Source organism: Hyperolius riggenbachi, chromosome 7, assembly GCF_040937935.1.
Source record: "Hyperolius riggenbachi isolate aHypRig1 chromosome 7, aHypRig1.pri, whole genome shotgun sequence".
Lineage (NCBI taxonomy): Eukaryota > Metazoa > Chordata > Amphibia > Anura > Hyperoliidae > Hyperolius > Hyperolius riggenbachi.
Window position 1 is genome coordinate 268,875,930 of NC_090652.1, and position 26,480 is coordinate 268,902,409.

Genomic DNA, 26,480 nt, shown 5'->3' on the forward strand with positions numbered 1-26,480 from the left:
AGAGGGGCAGGGAGAGGCGGCGATCAGCTGATAGACACGCTGAGAGGTAGGGCTACAGTCATTAGCCCTGCCTCAACAGGAAGAGATCCCCGGACACCATGGAGGTGATTTGGGGGGGTAAAGACCCCTCGTTCAGCCGCGGGAGAGCGGCGTTTCAGCTGGGGCAGACATGCCCATGTAGAATATAAGCTAAAAAGCTGTTTTAAAGTCGCTCCAGACTCTAAGATGTTAAGAAGTCTTGCCAGGGGCAGGCCAGCATGTCTTGTTTTGAGGTTTTGGACCCCAAATCACATGAGCTGGGTTTTGATCAGACCTCATTGATGCACACTCGCATCTCCTTTCCAGTCTGGCCAATATATGCCAGTCTGCAGAGGCATTGGATCATAAGTTACAACTTTCTTCATATGAATTACGCATTCCATATTGCAAGTGATCAAATGCCCCTGCAATCTGGCATAGGTTGGCCAGATCGGAAGGAAGGTGTGAGTGCGCATCAATGAGCACAGATCAAACATTCAAAATTTGAAGACCCCTAGCACAAAATATTCCAGCTCATGCGACGAGGTCCAAAACATCAAATCAAAAAGACACACGGACCTGCCACTGGTGATCCGTTAAGGACCCTGGAACAAGCATATGGAGAGAGAAAGATTTGGATGCCTTCAGTGTGAATCTACAATGTTCATAGTCATGAAAATAAAGAAAACTTGAATGAGAAAGTGTGCAAACTTTTGGTCTGTACTGTATAGCAGTGGGAACATCAGAAACCACCTACCCTGCCCTGTTTCATCATTCACTGCTCAGCCCTGATAAAACCCTGACTGAGCAAGCAGTCTGGCTTTGCTCAGGAATCATAGCCGAGTATGTCTTCTCTGATGTCTTTTCAAGCCCAAGCCTGCCCCCTTCTGGCTCTGCTCAGGAATCATAGCAGAGTCAGTCATGCACTCCCCATCAAATAAAATCTTTGCAGGATGCTGCACACAAAGATGCCCATACACACTCAAAAGATCCGTTCCTGCAAAAGATCCATTCCTGCAAAATGCATTCATAGTCTGATATCTGCAGATCCTCATACATACTTGGTTTGACAATCACCTGCAGATAATCGGCAGATCAGATAACCAGGATGGATTTTCAGATCTGCAGATGATTGCCAGATATGCAGATGAAGTCTGTTAAACAAGGTGTGTATGATGATCTGCAGATCTCAGACTATGAATGCATTTTGCAGGAATGGATATTTTACAGGAACAGATCTTTTGCAGATAATGATCTTTTGAGTGTGTACGGGCATCTTTCATAGGTTTTATCTGATGGGGAGTGCAGCTCCATAGAATAGACTGTGTAGAGTATGGCTCTCATACTACAAGGAATGGGGTAAAAATGGTGTGCGATCTTGCCTTTTCCAAAGACTTATCTCAGGTGTGTATGAAGCATTAGTCTCTGGCTCACGTTAACCTCTGGTCGCACTGAAGAAAATTAATTTTGCCCCTTTTACCTTATAATTCGCTTCAATCCTCAGCACAAGTAAACCGCCGCAGAACGAGGGCTGCAGAGCCCCCAAATCCGAGGGGCAATCTGGCCTGCATTTCCGCAAAGAGTCAGAGCTTTCAGCTTCAGCTCCGCCTCTCCTGATGTCAATCGTGGCGGATCGCCGCCTCGCCCACTCTTCCTTCACAGAGAGGGGCGGGGGAGAGGCAGCGATCCGCGCATCAATTGAAGTCAGGAGAGGCAGAGCTACAGCAGACTGCTCTGCCTCAGCGCAGCAAAATCCACGACCAAGTTGGTCGTGGATGTTTGCACAGTAATTTGGGGGCTCTGCAGCTGAGACTTCTGAAGCGAAGGTAAAAGGCAAATTTGCATCAGTCTCTAAAAGGAATAGAGACTGCTCACCACTCCTTTTTACTGAAATCCTCCCCTGCGGCTCAGCCCAGGTCACCTGGAGTCGAGCAGTAGTGTGCACGCAGTCAAAAGCACTGTGCATAAGCATGAAGGCACAACTGCGAAACCTGCAGTGTCTCCATCCTCTGATGCCAGGCCATTGAGGTAACTGCTCTGGTAAAAGGCACCATGAATCAAAGTTGCTCTCTGTGCTTTATCACCCAGCTGATTGACGGATAGGGAGGATTCACAGCCATCATAGACACCACAGCAGGTATTATCCTGCATTGCTCTCTAAAAAAAAAAAATGGTACCTGGTGAACAGTAGAAGCAGGGTTTGGCCAAAGATCTATGGCCATGTGAACAGCAGGTCTCCAAGCAAACTAGCCTGTGGTGACAAAGGTCCACTTTTATGCATCAAGTATAAAAATAATGAACACAAGATACTCACCCGCTCATTTGCATGTGCCTGATACAGTTCTTCAATGTCAAAGTCTTCCAAGTCCAAGGATAGCTTTTCTTTACACAGTTCACATGTAGTTATGGTTTCTAAGCTAGAACCTAAAAGCCAAAATTGAGCACAGGTTAAAGGGAAGGTTCAGGGAGGGTGGGTAAAAAATCAAAATCAATTTCCACTTACCTGGGGCTTCCTCCAGCCCGTGGCAGGCAGGAGGTGCCCTCGCCGCCGCTCCGCAGGCTCCCGGTGGCGCGCCCGACCTGGCCAGGCCGGCTGCCAGGTCGGGCTCTTCTGCGCTCCAAGGCCCGGAACTTCTGCGTCCCACGCCGGCGCTCTGACGTCATCGGACGTCCTCCGGGCTCTACTGCGCATGCGCAGTAGTTCTGCGCATGCGCAGTAGAGCCCGGAGGACGTCTGATGACGTCAGCGCCGGCGTGGGACGCAGAAGTTCCGGGCCTTGGAGCGCAGAAGAGCCCGACCTGGCAGCCGGCCTGGCCAGGTCGGGCGCGCCACCGGGAGCCTGCGGAGCGGCGGCGAGGGCACCTCCTGCCTGCCACGGGCTGGAGGAAGCCCCAGGTAAGTGGAAATTGATTTTGATTTTTTACCCACCCTCCCTGAACCTTTCCTTTAAAACATTGTTCATGATCAGAGTTTAGAGCGTTCCACTCATGAAAGTTTTAGACAACACAAGGAAGACCACCCAAGTCAACGTACCAGAGTTGATTTTGGCCTGTAGCCATTTTTTCATGCAGTCTTGGTGGACATACTGCAAGCTGCCAGAACATCTGCATGGCTCAATGAGGGGATTGGTTGGACTGGATGCCCCAGTCTGGCAGATTCTACACAAGTCTCCTTCCTCTTCCTCAGAGTCCTCCAAAAGGAGGCTGAAAAAAAATTCAAAGCAAAAAAGAAACCCATTGAGAACTGTCAAGTCAGCATGACAAATTATCCATCTTTTCAACAGAACCTATGGTTTGTGCAACTAACCATTTCCTGAACTAGGCACAAAGGTCCCCATAGAGCTAAGAACCTAATTGACTGCACCTGCAGGCATGAGAATGTCACAGAAAGCCATAAATACTGTACCCATGCTTTCCCCAAGCACACAATCACCATGATACATGACAAATGCTGTATAAGAATGTTACGAAATGCAGGCCAGGTATACTAGAACTCAAGTTCATCTCTGGAGAACATTTCTAAACCATGCCCACTGGACCAAATCTGCACAGAATTTGCCAAGCAAAAAAGTAAGAAGTCAGTCTATACGCAAGGAAATTAGGACAACCAAAAGGTCTTTGGATTCATTGTTAAATAAAATTTTACTGCCTAAATGCTCTGCAAACTTCAAGTTGCTTGCACTGTTAACTAAAGTCTTCTATCCTAGATTTATAGGAATATTGACTGGATTTTTTTGACATAGGATGGCTGAATTAACTGAAGTTTTGCTGTAGAGCTAAAAAAGGTTTCATTTGCTGCAGTCACACACAGGGCTGTGGAGTCGGTCCAAAAATCCGACTCCGTTTAGGATTCCACCGACTCAGACTCCTCTAATTTGCATATTACAATTTTGTTGATTAAAAGTATATAACATGAAATTTGTCTCTTAACTGCCAACGCCTAGGAATTTTACAAGACAACTGAAGTGAGAAGGATATGTAGACTACTATATTTATTCCCTTTAGACTAAAACTAGTCCTTGGTAAGAGTACTTGTAAAAGGTACAAACCGGAACAAAGAACATCTATCAGGCCCTAGGCAATGTAAGTGTGGGTCATGTAAGAATGATGTGCAGGTACTCTGCAGGGGAATGAGGAGATTCTTCCTCTATTACACATTCTTCATGCACAATCTGAACAAGGTTTATGGGTGACAGACAACACCTCTGTGTTCAATGTGCACAGCATTCTCAGTGGATTCCCTGCAGCTCTGTGGGGAGTGCATATGTAGAGTATAGTACTACTGTGTAACAAAGTAAACCTGAGACAGATGAAATTAAAGTTTTATACATACCTGGGGCTTCCTCCAGCCGCCTTCAGGATAATCAGTCCCTCGTTGTCCTCCTCCACCACCTGGATCTTCTGCTATGAGTCCAGGTACTTGAGCCAGTCGGGCGTAGTGCGCATGCACACACTCCGCCGTTAGGAGCATACTACACCTGTGCAGCACTATTGCGCAGGTGCAGAATGTTCCTGGCTGTGGGAGCGGCATGCGGCCGGACAGCGCTGACTGGCTGAATTACCAGGACTCATAGCAGAAGTTTCGGGTGGTGGAGGACAGCGAGGGACTGATTAGCCTGAAGGGGGCTGGAGGAAGCCCCAGGTATGTATAAAACTTTACATCTGTCTCAGGTACCCTTTAATTTGTAGTCACCAAACCAAATTTTAACATATCAAATTTTTGATTTCATCAGCAAAGGGAGTGCATACATTTGCATAAATCAGCATCAGTGCACAATTATTTCCATCTCATTGACCATCTCTATTAGTGACACAGCTACACATTAGGCTGTATTCTTACAGCATAGATGTTATTTAGTATATATAAGAGATTCCTGTGTACACATCATATATACTGTACAGTCACATTCAGATATGTATATTTGACCTTAAAAATACGGGAACTGCTTTATTGAAGCAGCACAAGTAACTAATTTTGATTGGTTTATTTCATTTTTGTGGACAGCTATTACTGTATATATACTGTATATATACACATTATTTTTAATGACTATTATCTGAGAAATAGATCATCATATTTTCTATTTTAATTACAGTTACAAATTCATTAGGAGTCGGAGTCGGTGCATTTTTTCCCGACTCCAGGCACCCAAAATTGCCCGACTCCACGACTCCGACTCCACAGCCCTGGTCACACAAAGCTACAAAAGGCTTCAGCCTGCAGTTTACAATTTAATGTTAAAATATGTACTGCTTATTTTTATATTTTAAAAGGGCGAGCATCAGTTTTTAAATGTGGGTCCACTTAAGCAAATCTGATCCACTCAGTTTTATGCAAAGCCATCAACAGCAATTACAATACAGACATGAGGTTCATGGTTGAGACCTTAGCCAGGTCTTAAAGGACAACTGAAGTGAGAAGACTGGAGGCTGCCATGTTTATTTACTTTTAAACAATACCAATTGCCTGGCAGCAATTTGTATTGCTGGTCTGTTTGGCTGCAGAAGTGTCTGAGTAACACCAGAAACAAGCATGCAGCCAATCTGTCAGATCTGACATGTCAGAAGCACCTGATCTGCTGTATGCTTGTTCAGGGTCTATGACTGAAAGTATTAGAGGGAGAGCAGGGCTGCCAGGCAACTGGTGTGGCTTAAAACAAACATGGCAGCCTCCATATACCTCATTCTTCAGTTGTCCTTTAATTTTGCAGTTTACCAGTTTTGACTTTCTCAGGTTTACTAGAAGGCAAGCTTGGGAGGCCAATTCCAACAACTGCTTGCAGTACAGAGAATGAGGGGGGGGGGGCAGTGTCTGCTGCAGGAGAGGTTTGGCTCTGGGAGCAGATTTACAGCTCATCTGTGCCCATGGGCTTAAATGGCAATATACAGCAACACATTCCATCTACTGTTCAGCATAGGCAGATTTGTTGCTCTGCATTGTTTGAGGAGTTTGGATCAGTTTTTAAACTTGTAATTGCTGCAGCAATAATCAAATACTTATGAAGGATTAGATTTATAAAGGTGTGGTTTCCTGAATGAGCCTCAAGTCTCACCAAGTGTATGAATCATATGGTGACCATTTAATGGGCTGAAGGTTAAATGTTCTAGGCCACTTGATGAATTCTACAGTATTAAGTTCTATTGGTAAGAGAGGCTACTTAAGCTCTGTTCTGGCAGAAGAGCATTCACCCCCTTTCCTGTGTTTGCCAAATACAGCATCTTTAAGAGAACCTGAAGGGTGAAGGATATGGGGCTGACATTTCCTATTAAATACAAATTGCCTGGTTGTTGGAAACAGGGGCTAAGGGTAAAAATCATTAGAGGCAGTGGATCAGCAGCCACTGCCTCTAATGCTTCTTGCCCGTTTCCAGTGTGCGATTGAGAAAACAGGAGGATGTGGCCACTTTCCGCAGCCTACGGGCAGTCGGGAAATGGTTAAAAAGTTTACTAATGAAACATTTGGAATGGTGAACTAAAGAGGCGACTAGGGATGTACTCAAGTTTCAGATTTGTTGCAGCCATTTCACAGAACTTTCCTCTCTCTTTCACACTAGAGGCTGCGGTAGAAAAGGCTGAAACTCAGCCTTTTGCTTAACGCCAATACATAGCGTTTTCAAAGCGTTTTCAAGGCGTTCTACAGCTCATATGAAAAAGTCTTTTTTTTTCTATAAAAATAAGTGAACAAGTCAGCTGTAAAATGCTTTTAAAACGCTGAAGTTGGCGTTTTCCCATTGACTGTCATTGAAACGCCAACAGCGGCTGTAAACAGCCCTGAAAAAGCTCCAGGGAGCTTCAAAACGCAACGTCCAAAAAAGCTGCTTTAGGTGTGAAAGGTAAAATGAAAGTCTATGGACATTTTACCTTGGAAAACGCCAACTATGGTCTTGGCTGTAAAACGCCGAAACTAGCCTATGGTGTGAAAGGGCCTGAGTTGGAAGGTATCAGTGGACAGCACTATTGTAGCGTCTCAGCGATGTGCCAAATCTGAATCAAGCAGCACTCCCGACTCAAATATCAGCTAGCAAGTAGTAGAGAATGGCACCATCAATTATATCTCTGCTCTTTTATTGTTAAAAAGACATACAGAACATCTTGATATAACGTTTTGGAGGGACTTCCTCCTTTGTCAAGTGAATGTCAGTGTCTAAGGTTACATACAAACACTCCGCTCTATGTAGTCATAACATGGACATCAACCAATCACATTTGCCTAACACCGATGGCGACCAATCCCCTCTCACTATGTCAGGCAGACCTGATTGGGAACTTACTACCCAGCATGCAGATGTGGGCAGCTACTGGTAACGCCCATCAATGCGCAGATAGAGGCGGAGGAGACATCCCATCCGCACCTCCGTCAACTGTAGGCGCCGACCAATCACCTGTGGGCAGGTGTGATCTCATGCTGGATACGCCTACTAAGCAGGCGGACCAGATGGGGAACCTCACAGGTTCACAGAGACGCAGCCGCTGCACCCCCTAGTTCAGACATCACAGGGTCATGTGCACGGAATGTAAACAGACCGCACACGTGGCCACACTGTCAGAGGCACGGACAGCTGCTCCACCCGCCCCCAATCTGCGCACATCCAGGGCAACGTCTCGGATCACTCACATAAATCAAATGCACATAATGTTGCAGTAGGTCAGAGGGAAATTTAATCAAAAGGATAAAATTAATAAATAGATAAGAGAATTAAATGGCAGCATATCATATTCCCTATTAGTAGCAGGGCTGTGGAGTCTGTCCAAAAACCCACTGACCAGGGGTGTAGCAATAGGGGGTGCAGCGGTAGCGACCGCATCGGGGCCCTTGGGCCAGGGGGGCCCCATAGGGCCCTCAACTACAGTATTAGCTCTCTATTGGTCCTGTGCTCATAATCACTTCTATAGATACTTTGAATAGTGGTAATCATTAACACACTGTTCCCCATCCCCTTCTTGCACCTCTGATACTGTAGTTGCCATTGGCAGGTTTTGGGGCGCCGTATCAATTGTTATGTATAGAGTGCTTGGGGGGCCCCATTGTAAAACTTGCATCGGGGCCCACAGCTCCTTAGCTACGCCACTGCCACTGACTCCGACTCCTCTAATTTGCATATTACAATTTTGTTGATTAAAAGTATGTAACATGAAATTCGTCTCTTAACTGCCAACGCTTAGGAATTTTACAAGACAACTGAAGTGAGAAGGATATGTAGACTACTATATTTATTCCCTTTAGACTAAAACTAGTCCTTGGTAAGAGTACTTGTAAAAGGTACAAACCGGAACAAAAACATCAGGCCCTAGGCAATGTAAGTGTGGGTACATTTAAGAATGATGTGCAGGTACTCTGCAGGGGAATGAGGAGATTGTAAACAGACAACACCTCTGTGTTCAATGTGCACAGCATTCTCAGTGGATTCCCTGCAGCTCTGTGGGGAGTGCATATGTAGAGTATAGTACTACTGTGTAACAAAGTAAACCTGAGACAGATGAAATTAAAGTTTTACACATACCTGGGGCTTCCTCCAGCCGCCTTCAGGATAATCAGTCCCTCATTGTCCACCACCTGGATCTTCTGCTATGAGCCCAGGTACTTAAGCCAGTCGGGCGTAGTGCGCATGCACACTCCGCCGCCAGGAGCATACTACACCTGTGCAGCACTATTGCGCAGGTGCAGAATGTTCCTGGCTGTGGGAGCGGCATGCGGCCGGACAGCGCTGACTGGCTGAATTACCAGGACTCATAGCAGAAGATCCGGGTGGTGGAGGATAGCGAGGGACTGATTAGCCTGAAGGGGGCTGGAGGAAGCCCCAGGTATGTATAAAACTTTACAAATTAAAGGGTAACTGAGACGGATGAAAAGTAGTCACCAAACCAAATTGTAACATAAATTATTTGATTTCATCAGCAAAGGGAGTGCATACATTTGCATAAATCAGCATTAATGCAGAATTATTTCCATCTCGTTGACCATCTCTATCAGTGACACAGCTACACATCAGGCTTTATTCTTACAGCATAGATGTTATTTAGTATATATAAGAGATTCCTGTGTACACATATATACAGTCACAATCAGATATGTATATGATGACCTTAAAAATACAGGGGCTGCTTTATTGAAGCAGCACAAGTAACTAATTTTGATTGGTTTATTTCATTTTGTGGACTAAGCACAGCTATTACTGTATATACATTTTTAATGACTATTTGAGAAATAGAACATTATCATATTTTCTATTTTAATTACAGTTACAAATTAGGAGTCGAAGCATTTTTTCCTGACTCCGACTCCAGGCACCCAAAATTGCCCGACTCCACAGCCCTGATTAGTAGGGCTCTAAAGTATCTAAACGTTTAACCCACACTGCTTCCCTATAAAAGCAATCTTTTAACCCCGTTTCCTCCATGTCTTAAAGGGAGTACCTGCTCCAATATCTGAAAACGTAGTTTGCTCACACCACATTTAGCCTGTATAAAAAGGATATGGCACTGACAACTCACTCTGCTCATTCCTAATAGTGCTCCTATGTGCAGACAGTCTGGCCTTCATAGGCCGAGTTGTCTGTCCAACATACAAAAGTCCACAGGGACATTTTAATACGTAAACATTTGGAGTTGCAATCAAATTGGACTTGGATCTTAAACGTAGTTCCTAAATGGGGATGTCTAACTTCCTGACCCCTAATGACACCATTACAACTGACATCCGAAACATGGGATGTCAGTTGTAATGGTGTCATTACAAGTGCCATTTTGGCGATTAGATGTTGGATACTATTTTGAAACCTAAATCTGCATGAACTAGTTTATCCCTTAATGTAGGAGCACGCCTATAAGACATGAGGGAGTAGTCTGAAATTCTTCAATAATCAGGAAAAGCATCTTTAAGGCTATGCCAATTTTTTGATATGGCATCCGCAATTCTCGCACTATGTACATTATATTGAGATACAAAAAGGAACTCCATGTCCCCTCCGATAACCACCAGCTAAATATCTGACGCTGTAATCTCTGTCTAGCCCTACTAAGCACCTGCCAAGGATATTTTCTCTCTTCAAACTTACACTGCATCTTGTCCAATCTGGTGTTTCTCAAATCTATGTCGTTAACTATACCACTGACCCGTTGAAATAGATTTCCTGGAATGGAAAGTATGGTACTGGGTGGATGAAAGCTGTCAAAAACACTTGTATATTAAGCCCACGGACACCAATTCAAGTCAGTGCTCAGCCCCCCCCCTCATGTGGGATGGAGGTGTAGAGGCTTTCCACATCAAGTGGAACAAGTGGAGCCCCCTCAGGAATAGATGGAAGTTGTTTGATCATGTCTATAAACAGTGGTATGTCTGAGATGAGATTTACCAGCTACTACAAATGGTCTTAATATCACATCAAGGTATTTTGCTATGGAAGAAAATATGGAATCTATGCCTGCCACAATAGGGCGGCCAGGTGGTTTCAAACTATCCTTATTTTGGGGCATATGTAAAACCAGGAACAATCGGATTTTTCAGAATCAAAAATTCAAACCAATTTGTCATCAATAATGTTCTGATCATGAGATTTTGTAACAAACTGCAAAAAAAGTGCCTCCATCTGTACATTCATGGGTGTTACCAGTAGCTGCCCACATTTGCATGTTAGGTAGCAAGTTCCCCAGCAGGTCCACCTGACATAGTGAGAGGGGATTGGTAGCCATAGGTGTTATGCAAATGTGATTGGTTGATGTCCATGTTATATGACTATAGAGTGGAATGTTTGTAACCTTAGGCACAGACATTCACTTGACAAAGGAGGCACTCCCTCAAACGTTCTATCAAGACATCCTGTATGTCTTTAACAATAAAAGAGCAAAGATACAATTGATGGTGCCATTCTCTACTACTTGCAAGTTTAGAAATTAGAGTCACATGACCTAAAGATCTGAGCACAAAGGATGGAGCTGCTGCAGAGTGGGAGTGGCTTCCTTGCACAGACACATCACCTGACCTCATCCACCTCATCCTGGTTGAGATGAACCCTTTGGGGCCAGCACTGCAGCTACAATTCTGCAGGGTTTCACTCGGTCCACTGTAATAAACTATTTAACCAATGCTATATCCTGCCTAAAATGTTTCCACATGGAATGGCACTGTCTGCGACAAGGAACCATTTATATATTTTCTTTATACAAATCTTAGAAAGCCAATAAGGAATCTGGAAAAGTATAGGCTTTGTATACTATGCAGGAAGAGCTAGAAAGGAATTAAGGCCCATATGCAATTAAACTTTGCTACTGAGTTATCTCCTAGGGGGGGGTAGTCCTATTCCCTTTAAAACTAGCATGTTACAATTAAGTACCTAAGTTAGTGAATTTTGATTATACTCTGGCTTGTGGTTTTAAAAAGGCATTTTATGACAAGTGAAAACATTCATGAAAGTTAAAAACTTGAGCGATACGCATGTCAGTGCTGCATAGCGTGCATTCTTTAATTACGCGTGCTTTTTAACTGTTGTGCGCTGTGAAGTATCACAGGTTGCGATACTTTACACAGAGTGCGGCAGTTAAAGGAGCGTGCTCAACTATGGAGTGCACACTAAGCTGCTGTTTCATGAATCAAGGTGAGAAAATATCAGTTATGGGGGGAGAAAAAAAAAAAAAAAAAAAAAACCCACACGGAGGAGAAAGTGATCTGCACATGGGACCTAAGACTAGAGTTGTATGTAGTGAAAAGTTGTATGTAGCAAAAAGTGTAGTCAAAGTTGATCAAAAGCGGCGCTGGAGTGAAGGGGCAGATCTGTGCTCAGAGGAATCGCTGGGGAAAGAAAAAAACACGTTTGTGCACTACAACTTATTGTATTTTTTGGAAGACACGCTTTTTAACCCAAAAATGGGAAGAAAGTCACTGTCATATTCCAAGTAAAGGTCCCCATCCCCTACTCTTCCCCCTGGATAGCAGCGGCTGCACATCTCTCACCTAATCCATCGGAGCCTGCAGCAATCAGAGACCTCTCCCTCACACTTCCTAGCGTCGGCTTCTGCTATTGATGCGATCAGCAGAGGCCAGCACCAGGAGCGCAGTGAAAGAGGAAAGGTCTGATTGCCACTGGATTAGGTGAGAGACTCATTTATTCAGGGGGGAGTGGAGGCAGAGAAAGGGAACAGATGGAGACAATTGGGAGAGAACATCTACAAGACGCTCCTGGACCATGGAGACCAGGTGACGTATACATTTTCCCCCTGGTTTTTGCCCTCTAAACCTAAGAGTCATAGTCTGTAGTGTCATTAAAGTAAGCTATGTAATCCACAAAGCATGCATAAATTAAAGGCCAATAAACCCATCAATTCTCAAATCTAATGTACCTTTCTTTGATTTTCTTTAACTTCTCAGGATCCCTTGAGGAGCTTTGAGCCTTTTCACTCTCTTGTCCATCACTTGTTCTACCTGAGGGGACGATATCTACAGTTATCATGACATTGTCCGAGAGGGCGTTCCCAAGTTCTGCTGGCACTGATAGGTGTAAGAGGGAACGAGGAATCATGCCTGAAATTCCAGAACCTCTCCTGCTGAAGAGGGTTTCTGCTATGGCAGCAGCAGCTGAACTGCCTCTAGTATCTGAGGACCGTGGAGAGGAGGATCCGGATGCGGCAGCCCCTGGATTGTTGGTTTGTACTTCATCTAGAGAAGAGTCTTCCTGTGAAAGCCTTCTAAAAGGATTGTGTACCCTGCTAGTGTCAGAGGTAGATGATGCTCTGGCAGTTTCATCTCTTCCTTCCCGTCTTCTTCTAGAAAACAGAGGTGTATATCTATTCCTTAAGGAGTGAGGCAGCCATGATCCAGAAGTCCTTGTTTCAGAATCTTCTGATCTGTAGCTATCGGCATCAGAATCAGAACTCTGGCTTGGGGACACTGCTGACATGGACGACAAGCCCCACCTCCTCCTCCTAAGAAAGGCAAATCCCTGAGATTGTTCAGAAGGCCTATTTTCTGGTGTTTCGGTGTTGGTAGATGTGGCAGCGCTGGGTTCGGGAGCAGCATGCGGTAAACTCTGTTGTGCTTCTGTATCTTGAGACCTTCCACTTAAGGAATCGGGGCTGGATCTCCTAGAGAAGAAGGTAGAAGACATACTAGAGGCAAGACGAGATAGAAGATGCCTTGTTGTCCGTCTGCCATCACTGGGGGTAGTTGGGACACTTGTTTGTCTAGGTGTAGGTGAAATTTGTCCTGATGTAGTCCGTGAAGTTCCCTCGCTGCGGCTTGTAGTGCGTTGGACCTCTGATGAACTCTCTCGCTGTGGAGAGCGTAGATCTCTAGAAGTTGCAGTTCTTGAATTCCTGCTTGAATCTCTGGTAAACGAGGAAGTCTGAGAAGGCAACTGGCGGCTGATTGATGTGTTGAGTCTTACTGTGCTTATAGAGGTGTCTTTTGGTCTAGCACCTTGTGCATATGAAGACACTCTGTCCTGAAGATCTGAAACAAGACAGGCAATTAGTTTATATATTCTGAACTTGCTTTTTTTAAGAACTATTAGCTGAAAGACCCTGTAAAAAAATAAAAAAATAAAAATAAAATAAAATTCCCCTGGGGGCTACACACCTCGAGGGGGGGGGGGGGTGGCAGGATGGGGTTGAAGCCTCAGGGTCCCAATGAGGCTCCCCGTAGCTGCGGGGGGGGGGGCGTGGGGGCATTTCGAGCGCTGTTGCAGCCTTCCGCAGGGAGATGTGCGAAATAGCTGATCTACGTTGCGTCCACTCTACTGCGCAGGCGACTTGAGCCCGACAGCGATCAGCTATTTCCGCCCATCGGAGGCGGAGGAGAGCAGATACTGCACTGGAGCCGGAAGGGTAAATCTTTACATCCCTGCTGTTCAAGGGGCTTTTTCTCTGCTGCCATGGGACCGAGGAAGCCTCAATAGGATCCGGAGGCTTTCCCCACCTGAGGGGAGTAACCCCCCCCCCGGGAGGTTATCTTCGTTACAGGTTTTCTAGGAGGAAGTGCCATATACCCACACGAGGCTCTAAAGAATAAATACTTAAAGGACAACTGTAGTGAGAATATGGAAGCTGCCAATTTCCTCTTAGGGCACTTTCACACCAGCTGTGTTCCGTTTTTTTTTTTTTTTTTAAACGAGATTTTACCAGGGCTGTGGAGTCGGTACAAAAATCTTCCGACTCCAACTCCTCAGTTTATGAAACCATGACTCCGACTCCCAACTCCGGGTGCCCAAAATTGCCCCGACCCTGACTCGACTCCTTAGTCTAATACTTAACAGGGCTGTGGATTTTGTACAAAAAAGTCATCCGACTCCTCAGTTTATGAAATAGACTCCAACTCCGGGTGCCCAAAATTGCCCCGACTCCGGACTCCAACTCAGACTCCACAGCCCTGGATTTTACAAAGGCAAGTGCAGTAAAATTACTATTGGAATTGTGGGAATGAATTTGCAATTTTCTAAAAAGGCAATCCTAGTTCTGCTGCATTTTCTTTAGTTTCGATTGCAGCAAACCGTGAAAATAAATTATTCCTCTAACAAGACGTATAGTGCACGCTCCCGCCTCCGGGAACTTACCGCAGAGTACAAGGTTCTCTTGTACTGTGCATTAAGCTCTCAGAAAAGCTAGCAGGAGCAAGCACACGCACAGCCTCAGCCACAGTCTCGCTGAAGGGATATTTTATTTATTGTATTTATAAAGTGCCAACATATTACGCACCGCTAATTAGACCAGGAACAACGGCAGGGAACTGGGATCGTAGGACTGTGCAGGACATGACAGCTACAAGGGGCCGATAGAAGCCCCAGGTAAGTGGTTTATTTTTTACTCCAAACAAACTCCTTTAACAATTTTTTGGGTGTGAAAGAGCCCTTAATATCAGCTGCCTGGCAGCCCTGCTGATCTATTTGGCTGCAGTAGTGTGAATATAACTAGAAACAAGCATGCAGCTAATCTAACACCACAAGAAACATCTGATCTGCTGCATGCTTGTTCAGGGTCTATGGCTAAAAGCATTAGAGACAGGATCAGCAGGACAGCCAGGCAACTGGTATTGCTTATAAGGAAATATGGCAACCTCAACCCTCTCACTTCAGATGTCCTAAAGTGAAGTGAAAGGCATAGTAGTCTCAAAAACTGAAATCCAAAAGTATTTGACACTTTTCCCATTAAACAAGAAAATACAATGAGAAAAACAAGACACTTACATGATGGTGTAATGTCACTGTTCCTGTGCCCATACTCTGTTGGCTCATGAATAGATGTGTCTACTCTCCTCTCCCGTTCGCGATCTCTTGAAACTTCAGAGGGAATGGATGGAGATGTCCTAGGAAAGCGAACATACCCTCTAGACAAGTCTGCAGACAGAAAAAAACAGACAGATGTTAAAGTAATCTTAAAGAGACTCCGTAACAAAAATTGCATCCTGTTTTTTATCATCCTACAAGTTCCAAAAGCTATTCTAATGTGTTCTGGCTAACTGCAGCACTTCATACTATCACTGTCTCTGTAATAAATCAATGTATCTCTCTCCTGTCAGACTTGTCGGCCAGTGTCTGGAAGGCTGCCAAGTTCTTCAGTGTTGTGGTTTTGCTATGAACTCACCCTTCCTGGCCCCTCTATGCATACTGCCTGTGTTTAGATTAGAGCAGCTTCTCTCTTCTCTCTTATCTTTTACAAGCTGGATAAATCGTCCTCTGAGCTGGCTGGGCTTTCACATACTGAGGAATTACAAACAAGGGCAAAGCTGTTTGCAGGAAGAAAAGAGCAGCCTGAAACTTCAGTGCATGAGAACAGGGGGAAAGAAACACAAATGATCTCTTGAGATTCAAAAGGAATGCTGTATACAGCCTGTTTGTGTATGGATGTATTTTTCTATGTGTGGACATACTGTACATCAACCTACTTCCTGTTTTGGTGGCCATTTTGTTTACAAACAAACTTTTTAAAACTGTTTTTAACCACTTTTAATGCGGCGAGGAGCGGCGAACTTGTGACAGAGGGTAATAGGAGATGTCCCCTAACGCACTGGTATGTTTACTTTTGAGCGATTTTAACAATACAGATTCTCTTTAAAGTCCAATATCATTGCATCTGTGGGCATGTTCCTAGTCCTAAGCATCTCATGCTGCCACGACACCTCCATGTAAGCCTGCAACCGGCTCTGAAATCTCAACCTCACGGCTGAAATACTGCACATCTTGTACTGCTGCCCGCATTATGGATTCTCCGGCAGGCTGACAGCAGGTGATCCAAGCACAGAATGCTGCCCCCCATTTAGTGACAAGTGCCCTCCTGTTTAGGTAAAGACAGGGACGACCACTCCCTCCCCCCATCTTGATGGCAACAAGTGCAGCCTAGTTTATGTAGTGCTAGGCACTTTGCCTTGCAGGGCTGGAGGCTTTGCCGAGTGCTGCCTGCTAGCCAGACCTCAGATAAGGGTGACTAAAGAGATGGGGAGAGGCAGGGCGCATGCTATCCACCTGGACACTTCTGATGAAAAAGTGACAAATGACATCACTTCTGCATTGTTGTGTTCACATCATGCTGGTAGCGTACGCCCTGCTCTGCCTCTCCGTTAGCCCTGATCTGAGATCTGAGTTGCGGGGTTGGAGAGGAAGTGGCGGCAGCTGGTGGAGACAGCAGGAGTCCGGGGCGGCACCTGACCCCTCTTGCCCTATGCTATGGACGCCATGGCTGCCTGTTAGGGACAGTTGCACGCAACACTATGTTGGGTGATCTGGTGTTGGCACAGGAAGGCAAAATCTGCAGTGGTGTGAGAAGCTGGCATGGGCAGTAACTGGGTGACTGCTACAATAACTGTCACTGCAACCATTTAAGTAATAAGTGAGCGCTCAGTACTTGTTTTTATAGGTTTTGAAATTGAATTACCCTGCTAAGGCATCATTAAAGTAGATTTTTGTATGCACTTTGCAACTATTGCAATTTATGGTTCTTGATAAGTTTTGCAATTGGTTCCCTCTAATCATGAGGTTGTACATGTATAAAAATGGTTACATTTTATATAGTTTTGTTACAATAAAAGTCCAATATGTGGCAAATTATGCTGGGAATACATCAGCCAGATTTACTGGCTGATCGAATTTCAATTCACGGCTATTAGAAAGTAAATCAGAAAAATGATCGAAATTAGATCAGACCTGTCGGAAATTGAGTTATCGGCCAAAAAAACCTTGTGTATTCCTAGCATCACAGCCTCTAAGCCCAAGTTACTAATGCAAGAGTGAATTGGTTGGACTGGGAAGGGCAGGTAGTGTGTAGTTTTGCAAAAGTGGAAAAATCCCTTTATTAACCACTTGATCACTGTGGGGTTTTTACCCCTTTAGGACCAGAGCAATTTTTCACCTGTCAGCACTCCTCCCATTCTTTCACCAACAAGAGGACCTATATCTATATATAGTGTTAAAATACAGGTAGTCCCTGACTTACAAACGACCCGCCAATACAAACGTCATGGAGTGTTTCCATGGGAACAAGCAAAAAAATTCTCTTCAAATTGGACTTGTAGTTTGAGAAAATAGATTTTTAAAAGTAAAGAAAAAAAATGGCTTTTAAACTTTTATAAGCAGGTACAGAGCAGATTTGACACAGAGGGGGGTGGGGGAGGGGGAATTTAGGCACAGGAGGGTGCAGAGGAGGTACTGGGGACAGATGGCACAAGGTTCCAACTTACACAAGATAGGGACTGCAGGTTCATGCTGAATCTGTTCTTAACCGGGGACTACCTGTAAAACGTTCTACTGTGGATAAAAGCCACACATTTGCCCATTTGTCCCGGTTATTGCAATGGTTAACACATTTCCCTAGTACAATGTTTGGCGCCAACAGTAGAAATAAAAAAGGTGCAATTTTTCAGTTGTGTCCATCACTAACAAGCCAGTAAATTAACAGTAATATACCCTTTTGACAAAAAAAAAAAAAAAAAAAAGTCCAGTCCCTAACTACTTAGTTTTTTTGTGTATAGGTAAAATTGCACACAAAAAAACCCCCACATGTTTGGGTACTATAGGAGGGAAACCATAAATAAAAATCCCAACACTGACTTTTATAGTTAAGTGGATTTGTGTAATTTACTATTTTGCCACAAGATTTCCTCAATCATTTCATTCTGATTCACCTACAGAAGTACTTGAATCGGAACTAATGCGTGGCACTATCACAGGAAGATGCAATGAATGCAGGCCTCTCAGATTCAGTTTTAATCAGGGACTTCATGAATGGGAACCGCGTTCCCATTCATCTCTCAGTTAACAGGCAACAAGAGCGTGCAGCAGCCGCCGCTGAAGACCTATTTTCACGGCCCTGGTACTTCAATTGAAGTTTGCTGGGCTGTGAATATACTGCACAAGATGCAGTAAGTAGTTAAACATTTATAAACAAAGCCCATTGTACCCGGTTCAAAAGAAAAAATGCCTGTAACATGAGTAAGCCTAAAAATCCCTGTGTGTATGACTAGCAAAGAATTGTAGAATTGTGAGTTCTCAAGTCAGTACCTGGAGTGGTTGAATAGCTGGAGCTTGTACTCCGTCCACTGGAAAGCGACGTATATCCACCATAAGAAAGCTTAGGCCTCTTGGAATCCCAGTCTTGTTGGCTGCTCAGTCCAGTAAAAGTATTCTGTGGCCTGTCCAAGGGCTCATACCAAGATGGCTGTGATGATGCTGCAGACTGAAAAAAGGTTAAACTCGTAAGAAAAACACAAAAAAAAAAAAAAACCCGAGGACACTGGTCAATGCCAGAAGAATAAAAAACATTGAAAGGGGGGCTGAAGGGTGTAAGAAGGGGAACCAGAGAAGAGTCAATGAAAAAGGCACAATTCAGAATTGATGTAAAAACTTTTGCAGTGTGAAAATAGGAGTCCGTGTTCTCCCCAGAATGTTTTCCCAGCTGGGTGGCATGATTGGGAAATGCAGGTCCAGCACAATTCTACTTACCGCATAGGAGGAATGAGGTGTAAAGCTGATGACAGCTCACCAAACTTAGCTGGATGGAGTACCCGGCTAAAAAGAGCTTGGGGAGAACACTGGGAGTGATTGAAATGCAGCTGCTGTGGCAACTTAGCATCTGATTAACCATACCTACTCAAACTTTTAGAACAGCACAAAGCAGGTGCTGTCAGTACTGCAAACTTCTTTCATGGACTGGATCTTGATAGTGGGTGCTAAAAGCACATACAAGGCGCTGCGTAATATGTTGAAGCTTTATAAATACAATAAATAAACAAACTAGTTTTACTTGGTGCTTTGTCCAGCCCCTAGTGGTCACTCTTGCCATAGCTGCAGTCTATCCAGTCCCACTGGCAGGGTCGGAAGTATAGGCGACCCCCAGTGGGTTGAAGTCTTCACTGCATGCCCACTTCCCCGGGAGGATGCTGCGCCCCAGATGGGGCCAAGCCAGAAGCAAGCAAAGCTAGCTTATGTCACCTTGCATGTCCTTAGAAGCAATTTTCTCATGTCTTTCATGTCAGGTTTGCTTTAAAGAAAGTTGCTTCTAATACTAAATAGGACTTTCCTAGAACCCCAGATATAAAGAGAAACTATAACCAAGAACTGAACTTCATCCCAATCAGTAGCCGATAACCCCTTTCCCATGAGAAATCTTTCCCTTTTCCACAAACTAATCAGGGGGCTCTGTATGGCTGATATTGTGGTGACACCCATTCCACAATGTGATGTCAGCACCAGGGTTCTGACACTGTGGGAGCCTTGTTGCATTGTGAGAAAAAGCCGTTTAGAGAGGTTTCCAACTGCCAAAAAAGCAAGCAGCATCTTTCAGTGACATCACCTGCCAGCAGTAAAAATGTCACAATATCAAGGAGAGGAAAGATTTTACAATGGGTAAAGACTGACTAAATCATTTATACACAATTGTAAAAATGATGCACTTTACAGTTTCACTGGAGTTTCTCTTTAATTTGGTTTTAAATGTGGGTGTAATGTTCACCTCCGCTGAATCAGTCTGTTAGAGCCCATTTCCACTGGGGTGCAGTGTCCATTTTGAATCAGATGCAGCAGGTTTCCTTTTCAAACACTATAGCTGTGCCATTCACAGCTATAGGGATTCAGATACTTGCTGCAGAAACTGCCGCCTGAATTGCATTCTGCAAGGCAAGAGGTTTATGATAAGCTCTGGTTCTATGTCTAATAGTTTAAGCAATAGACTGTGGGGAGGATCACAGGTCTTCATGTTTGAAGGCCTCGTCCCCTTCTACATTGAATGCAAACTAGTGCCAGGCTCCTAAATAATGCTCTGCCCCACCTGCAGATTTATCTACATAGCCTTGGCTGCTCTGATAGAAGGGAGAAAACATGTGCAGTGGGGGAGAGCTATACTGCAGCAGTTTTTCATTCCTCAGTGTGTTGGAGAGGGAAGAAGCTGACAGTCATTAGACAGCAGCAACCTTGTGCAGATTACACCAGGGCATGACAAATACCAGGAATCAGGATCTGGCTATCTTAAATGCTTCCCAACCTCTGAGGTCCCCCCAATGGTCAGTGTAGCTGGCTCAAAAAAAAAAAAAAAAAAAAAAAAAAAAAAAAAAAAACCCACACAAATCCTAAAAATGCCATATTAAAAGAAACCTTAAAGAGACCATGAGATAATTGCTGTATTTTTACTTACCCAGGGCTTCCTCCAGCCCCATAAGCATGGATGTGTCCTCAGTGTCGCCGTTCAGCCTCAGTCACCCAGTAAGCAGCTCAGTCGGGTTGAGTGACATCAGCCAGGGCCTTCTGTGCTTGCGCAGGTCTGCCGCTGACGTCACGAGCCGCTTCCCAGGTAAGATTGCAGCTGAACGGGGTGCTGAGGAGGATGGCAGAGGACACATCCACGCTTATGGGGCTGGAGAAAGCCCCGGGTAAGTAAAAATACAGCACATCTCATCTCTGGGTCTCTAAGCAAGAGGGATATGATGGCTGACATTTTAAACCATGTAAATTTCCCAGCTGTCCTGCGGATCCTGTCTCTAAGGCCTTGACCCCATCTGCAAGTTGCTGATAGTACAATATACGCAATTTGCAGAGATGAGATTAAAAGTGCATATACTGCACTGTCTGAGGTTTACATCCATGTGCAATCGCAATGCATGGTTGAATGCATTTTTTCCCACAAAGGCAGTGCAATTGCATTCACTTTTAACCACCTTGGCGGTATGGACGAGCTCAGCTCGTCCAGTACCGCCAGGCTGAATATCTCAGCCCCTGGCGGATCTTTGACAATTAAAAAAAAAAAACGAAAAAAAAAAACATGCAGCAAGCACTTTGCTAGTTGCGCGTTTCACATGATCGCTGCCGCGAAAGAGGGCCCCCGCAGACCAATTGGGCAGCCTGACCAACCACCGCCAGGCTGCACAAAGGGGTGGATCAGGACTCCCCCTGATGTCATTCCGATAGTCGCGATGGCGACGAGGGAAGCCCTAACAAGAAATTGTCGCGTTCAGAGCGGGATTTCCTGTTTGGTATGGTCGCCAGTGGCGATCGGAGGGGTGGGAGGGATAGCGCAGGGGGGGCTGAATCATGTAGCTAGCGCTAGGCTAGTTACATGAAAAAACCCACCCGCGGCCGAGCGCCGCAAAACAATTAAACACCAGGGTGGTTAATGGATGGGATCACAACTGCATCCTGAAGATTGCAAAGCAAAACAGCAGTATTAACCCATGTTTGCTGTATAGTCCAATTTTGATTTCTCCAATGTCATGCTGCATTCAATTTGCATGCAAGCCAGAATCAGCAGCTCAGTCATGGGAAAGATTGCCAGAGATTAAGATATGCATAAAATGTTTGTCCAGTTACTTACAACCCTGCTTCTGTTCCCCAAAAAGCTCCCAGATACTGGGCGGACATATGACCCTGAGCAGTGCTGATAGGAGGAGGATGATGATGATGATGATGATGGACTCTTCCACGATGGTTCAATGGTCTCCCTCTCTCTGAAAGTCCAGTCTCTGCTTGAAGACCGCAATGGGCTGGAGTCCTGCAATCAAGAGTCAAGAATCACATTCACAGCAGAGTGAAAGGCCATCAAGGTGTCCATTACTTCTACAAAGCCAATAAATAGTATCCTCCTGATTCAAAACTTCTACAATAACCTAAATGGAAAATTCAAGCTGCTTTACATTGCGCAATCTAGCATGTTTGACAGCATGAAACTAAAGCCAATCTATAAAGCTATTCATAGAGCAGTCATTGGTAGATCTGACAAAAATAAAGTCTTCTCATGAGTGGAAACAGAACAGTCAGCTCTTGTAGCTACACTGGCTTTAGTTTCATTATGCAAGTTTGTAGAGCTCACATGGGTAAAATGACATTCAAACTACTCCAGACACAGGAGTCTTGTGTAAAAGTCATTGGAGGAGTCTCTGCTTTTTGAACTTCATGCTTTGTGTATGTTGAATAAAGCTGGTCATACACTATTTTTACCAACATTGTAATCAACAAAAATGTCTAATTGGGCAAAAATTTTGTCCAAGGTTCCATGGCCGGGAATGGTTATTTTGCCGATGGCACGGGAACTCAAACAAAGGTGTACCCCGGGCCAGTCTGTAGAGCAGTTGAATAGTGTATGGCTAGCTTAAAACCTCAATTTCCCCAGGGTTTGTGCTTAATCGATCCAATTAATTTTCATAACTTTTTCCTGTAACTTTCCAAACCGTATCAAGCAAGGGTCTAGTATTTCGTGCAGGAGAGTACTGATGTGTATTCAGCTTAATACTGTTCACAGCACGTTTTGTATTGAAGTGTTTAACCGTCAATACCACTAGGGAGGTTAAAGTGTACCCAGTGGCATACCTAGGGAACATGATACCTCCTGCTGATTTACAGACACTGTTGCTGAAAATTTGGGAGGATTTTGGGGGAAAAGGAGTAGTCTGGATGTGTCAGCCACAAGGGCAGCAGAGTTTTAACCTGGGGCTGTCCCAAATAGTTAAAAGCCCAAAATATACAGGTTTTCCAGAGGTTTTTTTTTAGTGTCTCGTTGAATAACGTATTATATTACTTAGAAAGTCAAAAAAAATTACTTGGAAAAGTCAAGGTAACATACTGTGAAGTATAATGTACAGCAGTTACACCAATACTGAACAGTAACCAATTAAAAAAGGCCAAATTGGGTACATTATGGCAAAGTTTACAGAGGGAGTTGCGTTCCCTGTAACAGCAGGAACACAATGAGAAAGCTGCACTGCATGTTATCTGCACATTTGGGTTGCATATAGTCACGGAAAAGTATGCTTCACTGTCAACACGTGTGTTGTGATAATGCACTTCATGCAGTACGTTAAGCTGCTGCACACATATTGCAATGTACGCACAGCAATGAATTAGCATAAGCAGTAAAAACGCAGCGCCAGGAAAATGAAAATAGTGGAGGTGGATACACAGGTTAAGCCTGCAAAAAAAAACAAACAAAACCACACCTTAGGTTTAAGCTACACTGGAAGAATGGCAGATAAAAGCAAGTGCTGTTACTTTCTGGGATGACCTTTATAGAGGCTCTGAATAGCGTATATGCCAAACCAGCCTGTTAGGGTTCAATGTACCCAGGAAGGAGGAGTCTAGTGCAGTCTAAACTGCAGTGCTCCAGCTCCACTTTTTTTGCAATTGTTCCTTCAATAAAAAAAACAAAAAAAAAAACTTAAAAATTAAAGATTAAGTGAGCAGAGAAGGCTAGGTTGTGGGTAATTTTCCATTGGCAGGTATTCTCACATGAGAAAACCATTAGAACCAGAAAGGCACATTACCTTTTACCCATTAATTGTACACCACTGAGCAGGTTCTAGCCAATTTCTGCTGCACTCCATGTACAGGATTGAGGTGGGAAAAAAAAAAATCTAATGTAAAAAATGGGAGAGAACACACAAGACTTACCTTTATTGGAGTCTGAAGACAAGATGCAGGTCCGAATACGGCTTATATGGCATGAATTGGTATCTTTCAGTACAGCAGAAGGTATAAATGATCCACACTGATGGAGAAACCAATTCATCCTTTGGCGCCTGCGAAAGGCCACAAACTTAACACAGCATTTCTACATAAGGTTGTATATTAGCTGCCTTATCACAATATATCTCACAACCTAGTTTGTACAAAACAGAGCACAGAGGCTGCCTTCATGTCAGTTCTGCCACCAACAGGAAGGATTCAGCACAACACTCAGAACATAGAATCCTGAAGGAAAAGAGAATGAAAAATACAAAAGACAGAAGAGTGCTAAGGGTTAAAGCTGAATTCCATGCAAACACCACACATTAAAAGAGAATCTGAAGTGAAAAAACATGATACGATTTGTATGTGTCGTACAGCTAATGCTACGTACACACATGCGACAACGATCGTTCGCTGTAAACGAGGAACTAACTTTTAATTGATGAAAGAACGACCTGAGTAAAGGCAGTTTTAAAGTGTGTAACGATCTGATCGTTAGAACAAACGTTACATCACGTAAAGCAACTATTGCGCATAATAATGAGAAGTTTCATGGAGAAATCGCGAAATGCGCATGTCAAGCCTAGTACGAACGACCGTTTCCAACGATGTACTACTTTTGCAAACGATCGTTGGTAAAAATCCGCCAAGCTAGATCGTGTTTTTAACGATCTAGCTCGTCCGTCGTTAGACTTAATGATCGTTTTTTTTTTTTTAAACGATCGTCGTTTGCAAACGATCGTTTCAAACGACTATAGTCGCATGTGTGTACGCACCTTAAGAAATAGAACATTAGTACAGATCGGAGTCTCATTGTTTCTAGAAAAGGAATAAAAAAAAAAAAAAGTCTCATCTATGCAAAAGAGCTTCTGAGCTCTCCAGCCAAGCTGGGTTGGCTACAGTACTGTTTTCTGAAGCACTTATCTCAACCTGTCTGTTTAAAGAGACTCTGAAGCGAGAATAAATCTCGCTTCAGAGCTCATAAATAGCAGGGGCACGTGTGCCCCTGCTAAAACGCCGCTATCCCGCGGCTAAACGGGGGTCCCTTCACCCCCAACCCACCCCCCGCAAAAGAGTGTCGTAGAAAGGTCGCAGATTTATTGCTTCCTGGAGGCAGGGCTAACGGCTGCAGCCCTGCCTCCAGTCGCGTCTGTCAGCGGCGCATCGCCGCCTCTCCCCCGCCCCTCTCAGTGAAGGAAGACTGAGAGGGGCGGGGGAGAGGCGGAGATACGCGCTGACAGACGCGCGTGGGGCAGGGCTGCGGCGGTTAGCCCTGCCCCAACCAGGAAGCGCTCCCCCGCTGCACCGAGGGGGATTTAGGGGTGAAGGGACCCCCGTTAAGCCGCGCTATAGCGGCGTTTTAGCAGGGGCACACGTGCCCCTGCTATTTATGAGGTCTGAAGCGAGATTTATTCTCGCTTCAGACTCTCTTTAAGGTTTCACTGCTGGAAAGTTCAAAGAAAGTTTATAAACTGCAAATATGAAAATCAATGTTGGAAAAAAAAAGCCCCTATACAATTCAAAATAAAAAATATGAGAGACATGCTACAAATGTTCTATGATTTCTCCATACTACACACAAATCATGAGGTTTTCCCGGTCACTTTAATAAAAGAGGATCTGGGGTTTGCTGATTGAAACTGGACCAATCAAAAATTAGCTGCAATGGCATCTGGTTACTCTACCACAACCAAACTTGCATCAACAGAAAAATGTGTAATTTAGGTCAGCAGGTGATAGGATGGGTGTGGTAGGTAGAGGTGTGGAATAGGGTGGGAGGGGGAATGGCAGGACATCAAGATAAGGGAAGTTGAGCCCTGCTGGGGCGACTAGCCTGTCTAGTATAAAGCCTTGTCCTCTACAGGACTGATGTATGTAAATGAGAGCTGCAAGCATGCATTCATAAACCTTATAGGGCAGCCTGGACTTGCAGTAGGCACCTATTGCTCAATATGTAATTCATTAAAGCACATCTGAACTGAAAGCAATATGGAGGCTGCTGTATTTCCTGTTAAACAATGCCAGTTGTCTGGCAGCCCTGCTGATCTGGCTGCATTGTTTAAAACACACACCTGAAATAAACATGTGGCTAAATCAGTCAGAAACATATGTATGCTTGTTCAGGTTCTATAGCTAAAAGCAGGGGTCCCCAAACTTTTAGTCAAGGGCCGGGTCAACATACTTTAGACTGCTGGGGGGGCCGGAGTGTACATAAGATGTAGAAAAAAAATTACATTGAACCTAGGTAGTGTAAACAGTGCCTGAAACACAATCCCCCACATGCAAAGCAATCAGTGTTCAAAATACAAGCCAAAAAGTTCAAAAAACTGCATTCGAGAGTCCCCCTAAAACCCCCTTTCCCCAGTAAGGACTGCAAATTATCCACCCCTACGCACGCGCACACTGCTTTTATATTACCTCTAACCCCCCCACAATGTTTTTGCACACCAGACAGTGAAGCATACCCAGGTGACAAACTGCCATACAATTGGACAGCAGTGCCACCTAATGCGGAATTGGATTGGAAGCCAGCGAATTAGTCCTTGCTGGCTTCCATGT

At 44.4% G+C, this 26,480-nt stretch overlaps 1 protein-coding gene across 3 annotated transcripts in view; it reads right to left on the reverse strand.

Moving 5' to 3' along the window:
- Positions 1-26,480, reverse strand: part of MARCHF7 (membrane associated ring-CH-type finger 7) — a 68,421-nt gene that overhangs the window by 12,129 nt on the left and 29,812 nt on the right. For all 3 annotated transcript variants that reach the window (XM_068245701.1, XM_068245699.1, XM_068245700.1), the window contains exons 3-8: positions 21,796-21,972; positions 18,495-18,669; positions 15,189-15,338; positions 12,352-13,459; positions 3,053-3,222; positions 2,333-2,442 (exon numbers count right to left, since the gene is read on the reverse strand). In XM_068245701.1, coding sequence (XP_068101802.1) covers positions 2,333-2,442; positions 3,053-3,222; positions 12,352-13,459; positions 15,189-15,338; positions 18,495-18,669; positions 21,796-21,972 — 1,890 coding nt within the window. The remainder of the gene's footprint in view (positions 1-2,332; positions 2,443-3,052; positions 3,223-12,351; positions 13,460-15,188; positions 15,339-18,494; positions 18,670-21,795; positions 21,973-26,480) is intronic.